The sequence below is a fragment of the Anneissia japonica genome, unplaced genomic scaffold (assembly GCF_011630105.1).
Source record: "Anneissia japonica isolate Jap-2015-1 unplaced genomic scaffold, ASM1163010v1 scaffold2207_len539183_cov196, whole genome shotgun sequence".
In the NCBI taxonomy this organism is placed as follows: domain Eukaryota; kingdom Metazoa; phylum Echinodermata; class Crinoidea; order Comatulida; family Comatulidae; genus Anneissia; species Anneissia japonica.
Window position 1 is genome coordinate 77,096 of NW_022699997.1, and position 13,319 is coordinate 90,414.

General features: G+C 35.6%; 1 protein-coding gene across 1 annotated transcript in view; it reads right to left on the reverse strand.

Moving 5' to 3' along the window:
• Positions 1–12,016, reverse strand: part of LOC117103250 (androgen-dependent TFPI-regulating protein-like) — a 14,812-nt gene extending 2,796 nt beyond the window's left edge. Inside the window, exons 1-5 of the mRNA XM_033243811.1 lie at positions 11,786–12,016; positions 9,045–9,179; positions 8,101–8,202; positions 6,900–7,015; positions 1,758–1,909 (exon numbers count right to left, since the gene is read on the reverse strand). Of these exons, the coding sequence (XP_033099702.1) occupies positions 1,758–1,909; positions 6,900–7,015; positions 8,101–8,202; positions 9,045–9,179; positions 11,786–11,944 (664 nt within the window). The 5' untranslated portion in view covers positions 11,945–12,016. The remainder of the gene's footprint in view (positions 1–1,757; positions 1,910–6,899; positions 7,016–8,100; positions 8,203–9,044; positions 9,180–11,785) is intronic.
• Between the last annotated feature and the right edge of the window lie 1,303 nt (positions 12,017–13,319).

The following is a 13,319-nucleotide window of genomic DNA, read 5'->3' on the forward strand; positions in this document are numbered from 1 at the left end:
GGTGATCCGCTAACGTTAGCGGATCACCAATTATCCTTTCTATCGGTACTGTACTTCTTTGCTGAACCTATCTTGCACTCTAGCAAGCAGATGACTTCTGGAATTCATAATCTTTGTCAATATTTATCTTCCCTTAAATGTTATCTTCGTTTTTCACTTACAGAACAAAAGTTAAAAAGTGCTTCCACAATAGTAGGAGAACTTCTGTGTTTAAAGAAAAATGTTGTTTTTGTTTGAGAAGGAATAACATTGGCATTTCTGCAATAGTACAATAATGTGGCCAGGGATTGTTTTGATGGAAAAACCAGTGTGGGTGAAATATTGACTACAATGAAACTGATATTGAATAACAGTGGGATGAGTCGTAACAACAGAACCTGACCCTAAACCACAAAAAAGTAGTGTTCCACACACTTTACATTGAGTTGATAATATTCAGAGGAGCTTTTGGATTTAGGCATTAAAGGGAATGGAGGACTTGCATATTGAATTTTTTTTTGAGATGGATAGAGAATCAATAATCAGAGGACATACATTAAAAAGTTGCAAGCAAACTTCAGTCATAACTTTCGTAAATTTGCATTTTCTGTTCGCTAACTTAACGAATAGAACGCATTGCCCAAAAATGTATTTTTGGCAGAATGTATTAATTCTTGTAAATTTGCTTTCAAAAATGTCCACAGAAACCAACCATTTTATTTCAATTATACCGCCATATGACCTGACCTAATAATTACGATGGACGTATAAGCTTATAAGCTCTGCTTATGTTTCTGCAATCAAGTAATTAATGAACTTTTTGAACATGTGGTAGGATCTTGTGCAATAGCCTATGGGCTATTACATTTTATCTCAAACATCATTTTTATATTTGTCAATAAATTTTTATTGATCTTATTTTAAAGTTTTACTTTTCTTATTATGTCTTGGGTGAATTATTTTGAAAAACAAAATTATATTTTTATTTTACTAAACAAGGTATAAAAATGTTCACCTTAAGTCAAAACATGATTTAAAGGTTTTGAAATACAATACTCCAATCATGTTAAAGAATAAGTGGCTTATCTTTGCAGACATGATCACAAATCCTGTTTTCATACATGCTTATGTTCTAAGGCTATATATTCACTTCTCGATAAGATGTTAACACCAGTGAAAGTACAAAATAAATTTTGTGTTGCACAAAAATGATGGTTGCAAGATCACATCAGTAAAACAGCATGCATGAGAATTTTGTTAAACTGGCCAATATAATAATAGTAATAGTTTTAGTCATTGCTAGAATATTACAGTATAATCATGACCATTCTCAAATACCAACATCATTAATCTGGGTAACAATGGTCACATTGGTACAGTAGGCTGTTTACATCTCGTAATTATTCTTCTTCGTAGCATGTCGATACATACAAGCTATGATACTATAACCTGATTGTTCTTGTTGTGTATGGTAGTGATAGGATTAGCTTTACCCTGGGCCGCAACGAGGGCACTCCTCTCTTGACTTTCATAAATGAGGACGCTCCTCATAATTTCATTAATAATTTCTGAAAGTCATGTAATGGTTGGATTTAAGTTACTTTATCTTGAGTGTGGTGAATATGAAATAAGATATGACTACAGATCTTTATGCAATTCTCTTTTAGTTACTGTTATCATAGGTGGATAACATTAATTTAATGTTGGTCCGTAATCAAAGTCAAAATTATATAATATAAAAAATAAACAAGAAGTCCTTGCAACTAGGTAACACTTACTCCAAAATTTTGTGGCAATTGCTTGTCCAACTGAGTAGAAGCAAAGCAGTACCACAGCAGAGACCAAAATAAATGCAACAAATCCTGCATTAGATATGACCCGAAATACTGGATACACCCAGATATTCTTGACAATACCTAGAAACAAAATCCTAAAAAAGACACATGAAAAAAAAAATCTAAATTAATGTATTTTTTAAAAGCATATGATATTTAAACACTGTATGATATGCTTACATAACATGATATATGAAATATTAAAATAGTACATACAGTGTTCTTTTGGTAAGGAATAAAAAATGAGAGGGCATAGGAAAGGGCATTCACAGATATAAAGTGTCCAGATGACTACACAATATTATAGTAATGGCACCTCTAGGTAACCAGAAATAGCACTATAGAGTCGTCAAGGAATCAAAAATATTAACATTTTAAAACATTAAGAATAAATTTAGAATGTTAATTAGAACTTGTACTGTAGGTTTGAAGGTATTAACAATCATATTTTATATTGTGTCCTACCAGTAAAGGTAATTTTAAAGCACTTACAATGGTATTACACTTGGTCACTAGATTGTCGTACTGTACAGTAACAATCACGATGTACAGTACAATCTCTTCCACCCCGTTGGGAAGCATTCCAAGTCATGTTGCTGTGAAGTGTAGTGCCCTTTGCATCACGATGAATGGAATGATCCCAACGGAGTTGAAAAGGTTCCCCATTGTAGTGTTGTATCTTTTTGGCAAAATATAAAATATAAATTTCTATATTTAGATTTTTAGACAAATGCACAATGCCAAAACTGGGGCAGCTGACCTTTTTGGGGCAGCTGAGATATAGTGACTCATTTTTTTAAGCTTCCCTGAGGTTTATCTGTTATTGTAATTTTGTTGTCTTCATCTGGTCAATAAATGAAACAAAAACATCCTACCAGATAACTATATATTCACAAGTGAAGAAAGACAAATTTAGTGCCAACTTCAAAAGAAAAAATACAGTGCGAGATTAGGTCCCCAATCACAAAGTTGATAGCCTGCATTGCAACCATTCATGATTAGGGTATTTACTGTATTAAAGTAGATATTAATTTAAAAATCTCAACTGAATATCCTAATAATCATGCAGAAGAGAATTCAATAGATAATGAGATGTTGGACTTCTGATCGTGAGATCGGGAGTTCGAGACCGACACTTGTCGCATTGCTTGTGTCCAAGGGCAAGGCACTTTACTCATGTTTGGCTCTCTCCACCCAGGAGTATAAATGGGTATCTAGTAGGATGGTGTGGCATTGAACGTATGTGGTTGTGCATTTAAAGCAGCATGAATAGGGATACTCCCTAGAGAGCAGAGAAATTTGCTAGTTTGCCAACTAAGTATCCAGTGACCAGGGAAATACTGATGCCAACGCCTCTGTATATTCTCCGAAATGAGAAAAGCGCCATACAATTTCGGATTCTAAATAAAAAAAAAGGAAATGCTTGCTTTCCAAAGAATTCCAACCTATGCTGTCTTGAATGAGTAATCAGGGCCTACCTATAGATTCAATATGACCAAATACTTAATACTTGAGCATGTGCACAACTGATTACTATTATGAGCAGATACACAATATTTGAGCTGGTTTCAACATGAGCAACTTCTCATTAGCAGAAGGTACATGCTATATCAGCCTCAGGTAATATATGAGCAGATATTATAATACAGTTATAGTATTATAGTTTGTTATAATATAATGTTAATGCCAAGTATAAAAAGTGTTATTTACATAAACCAAAAGATTACCCATGCAAATTCAATTGATAAAACCTTTGTAACGTTTCAAGTCTCAGCGAGATTGAAGATTAAAAACGCTGATAATTGATACTGTACTGTAATAGTTTATCCTCTGACTACTGTTCCGTACCGACATTGATTAGTAGTAAGGAAAGCAGTTGACTGTCTACATGCTGTCTGCGACCGTGGGATAACCACGCCCACAACGTAATCTGTCTACGTCTTCAGCAACTGGGCAACGTTGACCCACTGCATCTTCTCCAATTTAGACGATGGAGAGAACAAGCATCATTGATGAGAACATCATCATTACAGCAAAAGTGCATCTCAGACTTCTTTGGATAAAAAGCTGATGCTCATTTTTCAAACCAAACAGCTTCCTTCAGGGCCATCAAATTTTATTGCTAGTGCATTTTGTCTGCATTAAGTTAACCCAGAACCCCACCACCAAAACATGCATAATGTTCGTATCCTCGCGTAACAAAAATATGAATCAATTAAAAAAAAATTAAAATTAGAAATTTTAAGTAACGGTTTTCCTACAGTTATAATTATTTTCTCACTTTTGTATATTTACGAATCAAACAATGTTATAAACGGCAAAATAGCATTTCAGATTTTTACTTTGGCCTATGCAAAAAATAGAATGGTCCAACTTGGTCCAACCGCATCTCAGCCCATCAGTTATAATGTCTTTGTTGATTTTACAGGGTAGTAAACAACAACGCAACAAAACGTGTGCATTGATCGAGTAGCGAGAGTGGCGTCTGTAGCTAAACAATAATTTGTTCACTATGAAAATTAAGCAGTATCAGTGCCTACAGTGCAGTACTGTATTAAACCTACAAACTTTATTACGATTGTACTTGAATTATTCTCGTATACGTATATACATTCTTGTATTTTGATATCAATACTAGCCTAGGCCCTAGGCCTAGTATATGCCAGTGTAAGTAGTACTGTACCAGTGCAAATATATAGGAATTTGGGTCAACTCCCATTTTACGAATACCACAATTACGAAGGGCCCTGGGCCCGTGCCGTACGTAATTGAGGGGTTCTACTGTAATATGCAAAGGGTACAACTTCTTGAGGAAAAGCACTCAACCCACAAAAATTCATTCCACCCAGGAGCAATGTAATCAACACACAGTAGCCAAACCACCAACTACAGAGTAAGCATCCAGAAATTTGCAAGGACCTCCTTCCGAATGCCAGCCTAGCAATTGCATACTCAACTTCTACATACTGAAGGGCAAAATGCAGCAAGAGAACCGCTTGGTTGCAGCCCTCAGTGTTAAAACAAAAATTCACTTTGGACCTCCATCCTATATTTTTGCCCACCCTGTGTGCTACATTTTAAGCTTTAAACAAAAGTATTGCTGCACATCCAGAAGCATAACAGGGTACAGGACATGGTACTGTAGGTATTAATGCCAATGCACTGATTTTATGCAACATTATCAGAGAATATTCCCCAGGGAGCAGAGTATGTGCTCCATAGGTGTTCGGTCCAATGACTGGTGTAATAATAGGAAGTGCATGGGGGCCTTGGCTTTACATGCTCTGTGTGACTGACATTATTATTATTATTATTAGTGTTTAGTCATTCAGGTTGGATTCAAGTTGTATTATGAATGCTCATGTCTCTTATAAAATTTTAACTGTATTTTAAAAAAAAATGATCAGACTGAATGCTGAATTTGTTTTATTCTAAATCTTAATTTTTTTTTTAAATGTGGTGCAAACTATTGTTATTTTCCTTTTTTTATACTCTTCTTGTAAATCACAGATTGAGGTCTCACCACAGAATTATTTGAATGGATAATGGTATATTTGCATTCATCTCATTATTTAGCTCGAAATTTGCTTGTTAAATGAGTTTCCTAGAATAAGTAGATCCAAAGATGTGAGCTTTTTAAGTTTAGATATATGAAAAACTAATTTTGAGAAAATAAGCTTTAAAGGCAGATTAAACATAAACAAATAATAGGACTGGAAGCACAAAATCTGCATAAAGAACACTTTTACAGAAGTTCATAGAAGAGTATAACATATTAAAATTTAAGTAGCAAATTATTTTAAAATATTGAGACCAAAATTTCTTTAAAATACTGACCCAACCTATTTTGGTAATTACAGTATCTTAATATGATCTCACCAATGATGCATCCTCACAATGTAGTGAGCCCTCACATATATCTGTGAAATGTAAGTTTAATCTTATTTGAATTGAATTTGGATCACCTAATATAGTCACTGAGCGATGGCAAGATGTTGATTAGGCTACAAATTCTTTCTTTTAGTATAAATGATAATAATAATAATAGATGTATTTACTGTATACAGCGCAAATAAACAAGGTCTCTATGCGCTCGATAATAGCTCACAGTACGTACTCCAATGGCATCCATTAATGAACAAAGTTGATGAACTTGTTGAGCTGAGTGCTCGGGAACAAGCGGATGAGTGTAGTCCGAGAACTTCTTGCATGTATGTGGGTGATAGGTTATGGGGCAATTTGTACACAAGATCGGTTTGATATTAATACATATAGATTCTTTGCTTAAAGTTATAAATTAATATTTTTTTTATAAATACCTGTATAATTTTTAGGTTTCAATCGCCCCACACTAGATATCTTAAAAACTGATCTACTGATCTGTATGAAAATTTCTAGAAGTGTTAACCAAGTTACAAAGAAGACATTATTACATTTGGTGATGATTCAGATTAGGATGTGAATTTGGGGGTCATTTAAAATGCTAACACCCCAGACATAAATATCTCAAAAACTGATCAATGGATCTGAATGAAATTATCTATAATGGTTTGTCACGTTCTAAGGAAGAGAATTCAATTTTGGTGATGATCCGGAGTAGGGTGTGAATATAAGGACCATTTAAAGAGAACTTTCCAGACCTAGATATAAAAGAATAATAAATGCATCTGAAAACCATTATGGAATGGTTTGTCATGGCCAAGAAAGAAGTCTGAAGTTGGGTGTGCATGTGGAGACCCTTAAAATAATGTCCCAGACCTACATATCTTAAAAACCGATCAATGTATCTGAATGAAACTTTCAAATTTCTAGAATGGTTGGTCATGGTCCAAGGAATAAGTATTGGTTGTCTAGTTGGTAATAACATTTGGTTTGTAAGCGACAAACCAAATAATAATAATCATAATTTTTTTCAAAAAAGGAAAACATGCATGAGAATTTTATACAAGGTGGGAATTATGATGTGGGCAGAGGTATATACTCTCAGTGGAGTGTGCTCTGGTATACTTTATGTAATAATTTATTTAAACATTGTTGCTGCCAAGATTTCTTAAAAACCTATCTGAAGAATTACAGATAACCTACCATGCAAGGTACGACAATCCAATCGCAAGACATCCTAGAATGCCATTCTTCCGTGAAGGGTAGCTGTGGCGAATTATGTACATTTCAATAACTAGAAATGGTATGATAACTGAGTGCTAGTGGAAAAAACATAAAAAATAAAGATCAACATACTGATGGTTACTTTCTATATATTATGAGTTCAAACCAATCTGATGAGGGCCAGGAATATATGCATGTCATAACACACACACGTTTAAGGGACCTAAGCAACAACATTCAAGTGGCGGAGCTTAGCGAAATTTTAGTGTGTCATCTGTTTTGTGATTTTGGGCACTGCCCAAAATTTTTTCAATGTTAGGGATTAAAGGTTTTAATATGCCAACTATCAGAACTTTGACTCTGTGCTTCTTAGTTCTGTATCTTGTTTTACATTTGTTATATCTAATACATCAAATTTAATCATTAAGGAGACTAAACTTGAAGCATTTAATTAGACCACAATCATTTTGAGCATAGCAACCATGCTCAAAATAGGTTCAAGCTTAAAATGCTCCACCCTCGACTCCAGCCTTTGGTAGCCCATGCTACGGTGGCTTATAGTTCCCTGGTTCTCAATTTGCTTTTCAGACTGGAGTCAATTTTATAAGCAGTACCATGTGTGCCTTAGTTTGGGGATGCTGCCCTCTTGAGAGTCGACAACCACCTCTGACCTCTGCTATACCATAATAATAATAATAGTGTAGTTTTATATAGCGCACATATCCATCTAATGCAAGATGCTCAGGGTGCTTGATATGTGGGCTAGGAACTCGATCAATGACTTTCTTCGCCCCTAAGGGTCCCTTCGTGTCTGTGCTACCCGGTAACACGGTACCAGCAACTCTCGTCATCCACCACAGGGGCTGTCTGTTCCAGTACACCGGGTTATCCCTCTGGGTTCTTTATAGTGCACACAAGCCATTGTATACACTGGGCCTACGGTTTATAGCCCTTATCTGAGAAGACTTGTTCTACCACCAGAACCATAGGCGAGCGTGCCGTTCGAACCAGCGCTGATATTATGGCTATAGCTTGCGGCGTCCCTGCTAACCGCTCAGCCATTCGACATGATAGAGGTGAGAAAATTTTAAGGATATCGGCTCATCTAGTTGCCAAATACTTTCCACTGTGTGATTATAAATATATTTCATAATGATTTTTATGAGTAGATAAATTTTACCATGATATGATTCAGCCAGCTTGGAAAAATAGCATCAAATGACGCTGGAAAGATCAACTCCCGATCAATGGAATACAAAATCCAGAACACAGTTTGTACAAGCTGAAAAAAAAAATGAATTTCAATAGTCAAAACTTCACAATCTTGTTATAAGGATAGGCAAGAATTTTGTTATACCTTGTATAGAGAACATCCGTCTTCTTATAAAACATAGGCCCAGTGTACACAATTGAATCATGTGCACTATAAAGAAATCATCAGTACATCATTCAAGATGAGTAGGAGGATTACTCCTGTGAACTGGTTCATCTCATAGCCCCTGCCCTCATCCAGATGTTGAACAGGCATTGAGCAGTACAGTATCTGCATAAAATAGAATTAAAATAGAACCCACCACCTGCCAATAATGAGAATTTTGAATAAAAATAAGATTTTATTTTTGGCCAATTAGCACACCCACCGCCGCCAGAAAAAAAATTTCAGAAAAGTTTCTTTATTTTAATTACACCTAACCCCCCGCTACCAAAATTTCATGTTGATTGTTTTTCCACCCTCCTCTGACGATCTTTAAAAAACATATGTTCGCTAAACAAGGTATAAAAAAGTCTCACTTAATGGGTACTGCACCAACTTCATTATCAGTGCTACAGCGTTATAGAGACTGAATAAACAAAAACGTAGGCTGTACTATTAGAAAACGCCAGAAAGTAAGATATTTTGTAGACCAGGCGAAGTGAAATGCTAATGGCTAGGCTTATGTCAACAAGTCAATGGCAAAAAACCTGTAGAAACAGGGCCTTAATGCAACCCAATATATCAACCTACCTAAAAAGGGCCACGACATAAAACATTGTTTAAATAAATCAGTTAAATGTAATCAAAATGAAACAAAATCATGCAAGAGAAACGACAACAATAAAATGATTTAGAATAGAGCCACTTACCGCAGCAAAAGGAAAAGCAATACTTGCAAGAAAACAATCGCGTATATTTGAACACTTTCTACCCACAACTGTTGGGCCTGACGTCAGTACCAAATCTGTTATTGTGGCTCCCGCAAAATATACAGTCTGAAAAAGCTATAAAAAAAACCAAATTTAATATAAGTAAGTATGCCCATGTTACATTATACATTTATCTAATAATAAATCCAGATGGTTTATTAGAAATGTATTGTATATTTAAGTACCTATTCTGCTATCATGTTTTGTATAGATAGACTTATGCTTCAGATTGGAAACAATTGATATGTTGTGTATGATGAGTGATTTATAGGCTGTCCTGTATTATTATTAGAAGTTTGACTATTAATGCTGTTAAAAAATATGCTTGTTTATCATACTGTACAGGTACATTCAAATTTGTTTAGTACTGTAAAAGCTTCCATTTACTGATTTTGAAAGGTCCACTGATTAATTTCAGATAAGAAAGTATAATACACACTCAAAGTATTGAAATGCACGCCATCGTGTTGGGATTCAATACTTGGAGTATGAATTATACTTTCATATTGATTTTGCATTTTTAACCAAAAATGAATACTGTCATATACAGTACTTTGCCTTTAGTATTCATTCATATTAACGGCACTTATCTGACAGCAAATCAAAATGTTCAGTGGTGCAACAATGGCACAGCATTAATTAGTTTAGTTTAAGGTTTATTTTTATTTTATTTTATTGTTATTTGCATTTTCTCAGTTGGCCTATATTATTTCCTGTAAACCGCATAGGGGCAATGTGCAATATGCGCTATATAAATATAACATTATTATTATTAATTTAACATTGGCACTTCTCAATGTGTATACAGACCAGAGGTCTTGGAACAAGTTCTCTTTAAGGTTATGGTTATTTGGACATAATAAGCCCCACTGCCACTGGCTATTCCCTTGTGAGGTTAGGAGTACAGCAGTCCACACTATTAAGGCAATAATCATTCCCTCACAAAGGTAGGGTACAGTGAGCCCTATTGATCATCCCCTTGTGAAGGAGCCCCACTAATTAAACAATAAAACATTTGTACAGATAGAGTTTTAGAGGCCCCTCTCCCATGGGATGTCATTTCCAAAACGGTTACATGCATGTGAAAGTCCCGGCCACCTCCCGACAATGCGGGGCATCGTTTTAACGTACATCCCTGGCTAAGTCCCCGCCAGCTACCTTCGTAGTCCTGGTAAAATGCCCCGCTAATAACTGATTGGATGATAAGACCTACTTTGAAAGTCTAGACTAGGCCTAGGTCTGAATGGGAGAAGCATGCGAGAGCTAGGCAGGAGCTAGGCCAAGGAGATAAGCTTGCCTAATGGTAGCACTACGCATGCGTATTACTAAGCAGTTTTCCATGGAAGTTTGGAAAAGTGCGAAAAAAGGGAGTGTATTGACAGATTGATCATAGAAAAAGAATTAATTGATAGATTGATTTAACTGATTGATAGAATTTAATTATTCAATATCAAAACAGAAATTAGGCCAAAATAAGAAAATAAATATGTTGCAAACAGATTTCCTTGCCTTGGCTCATGTACAGTCTGGCATGTTTTTGACGCAAACTAGGTCAAATTCACGGTTCACAAATTTTCCCGCAACACACTCACACGCGCCGCCACCTCGGTCCTCGGTGTGGTTCAAATTTTATTATGTAACTATAAAAAATGAAACCATGATGATAGGCCCAAAGTCCTGGTAGGTGATTTTTTAATTACCAAAACACAGTAGTTGCTGAATGAGTGGCCTAGTGTAGGCTAGGTAGGACCAGAACTGGCTTGACAGCACTTGGCTAGGCCTACACACCCAAAACCGCAAATACTCATGTTAAATTTCCATCCCTTTCGAGGCCTGTTGGGGGGGGGCAGGACTACAATTGACAAGTGCATTAGGCACAGCAAGGTGGCTTGCTAGACCCAACACAGCTGTAAATTGTCTCATCCACGAGGTATTGAAGTTCACTAACATGAGGTACTGTACTTTAAGTCGCCGAGCGGTAAGGCAGGGTACGCAAACTGCATCCCTAATAATGGTGCTGATTCAAGCCCCTCTTCGCCCAGCCAGGTTTTGGTTGGTAGAACCAAGACTTCTCGAATAAGAATTTTAAAAACCGGAGGTACAGTGTGTACACACCTGGCTCATGTGCACTTTAAAGAACACCCCCTGGCCCCTTTGGATCAGGTGCGATGCATGGAACGAGGGTGTGTAGCTGAGGTCGAATATATTTTTTCAATGAGTGGAGGGTTAAAACACCAAGATATTCGACTTCTGCTGGATCGTACCTGATCCTCCCCTTCACCCTAAAGAATTCAGCACAATCAATGCCGCTACGAGTTATACGTTTACCTCACCTTACCTAGTAGGCTTTGTTCTTCGAGCTAAGCTTATTTGTGCTGTACTTCTTTGTACAATTTAGAATCTTCATTCATAAGATATATAGGGCCTAGGCCTATTATGCTGAATGGGTATATAATATAATATTATTAGTTTTCGGGGCCTACTCTAGTACAGGTATGTTAATATAGGCCCTAGTATAGAATAGGCCTAGGACATAGGCCTAAGCTAGGCTAGCTAGAGGTCAAGCGGCGCTAATGCACACCTAGGTAGGGGCCTAGCCTAGGCCTATATTAATATTAATATTATAACAGGGAAGGCCTAGGCCTAGGTAGGTAGGCCTACTTTACTTATCTCGTACTTACCATACACCAGATGGTAAGATATTTGAATTTCCCCCCATATTGGTAGGGTATTTTAGGGCGTACATACAGAGCATCATAATACCATGCGTAGGTGTATACTGAAAACGCAAGTAAATGGAAAACTGTGGACAAAACCAAAGAACTATTATCCCGCGCCATGTTGCCGAAGGGAGCATGCAGCGTGGATGCGGCGGTGGGTATCGCGATGTAAAGATAACGTGCGCCACCTATCGACCTCCTGGTTTCACAGAGCAAATCAGCCAGTCTCACAATAATACCAATGATGGCGCTCAAAAGATATATAGTCTGTAGTGCACACCTTTATACATAGTTTTACATAGATAATAGGCCTACTATAATAACAATGATGATAATAATAAAAACAATAACAATAACAACAACAACAACAATAACAATAATAATAATAATAATAATAATAATAATGATAATAATAATAATAATAATAATAATGATAATGATAATAATAATAATAATAATAACAACAATAATAATAATGATAATAATAATAATAATAATAATAATAATAATAATAATAATAATAATAATAATAATAATAATAATAATAATAATAATAATTTATTTTGATACCACCTTTACAATTAAAAAAAAATTGTCCAAAATGATGACACAATCTTTAGTTAAAGCGATTTTCTACTTTAGTTCGTTCTGTAAATGGATTTTTTTTTAAAGTTCTAGGCTCTTTAAAAGATGGAACGAACTTCTTTATGTTAATCCATAATTTCTATGGATCATGTGGGGTTGATTTTCCCCTTGAATTTATATTATTATTAGTTAAGTTGATGATGTTTAACTACAGATGTAAAGTCTGAAAATGAATGAAAATGAAATGAATGAATGAATTAGGCCTACCGTAGTTTCAAAAGCTGTCTCTTATACACATCTCATCGTTTTAACGTACATCCCTGGCTAAGTCCCCGCCAGCTACCTTCGTAGTCCTGGTAAAATGCCCCGCTAATAACTGATTGGATGATAAGACCTACTTTGAAAGTCTAGACTAGGCCTTGGTCTGAATGGGAGAAGCATGCGAGAGCTAGGCAGGAGCTAGGCCAAGGAGATAAGCTTGCCTAATGGTAGCACTACGCATGCGTATTACTAAGCAGTTTTCCATGGAAGTTTGGAAAAGTGCGAAAAATATTTGTTTTCATTTATATTATATTCAGTGCTTGCAGCTTAGATATAAAATTTATATATAATTATAGGATACGATACCGCAAAACGGTTTAGAGCTTATGTATATATTATTATTATTATATTATAATTATAGGCCTATATAGCGGGAGGTCGCAGGTTCGAATCCCGTCGGAGGCATTTTATTACACAATTTATTTATTTATTTATTTATAGGACGATATTCCTTGAGATATAAGGCTACACGATGTATTATCATGTCATTTATTCGAACACTTTCATTTACCTTTATTTGATGATTTATATATAATTTAACAGTGTTAACGGCTATCTTGATATATATTATATGCTATTATTTGTTTCC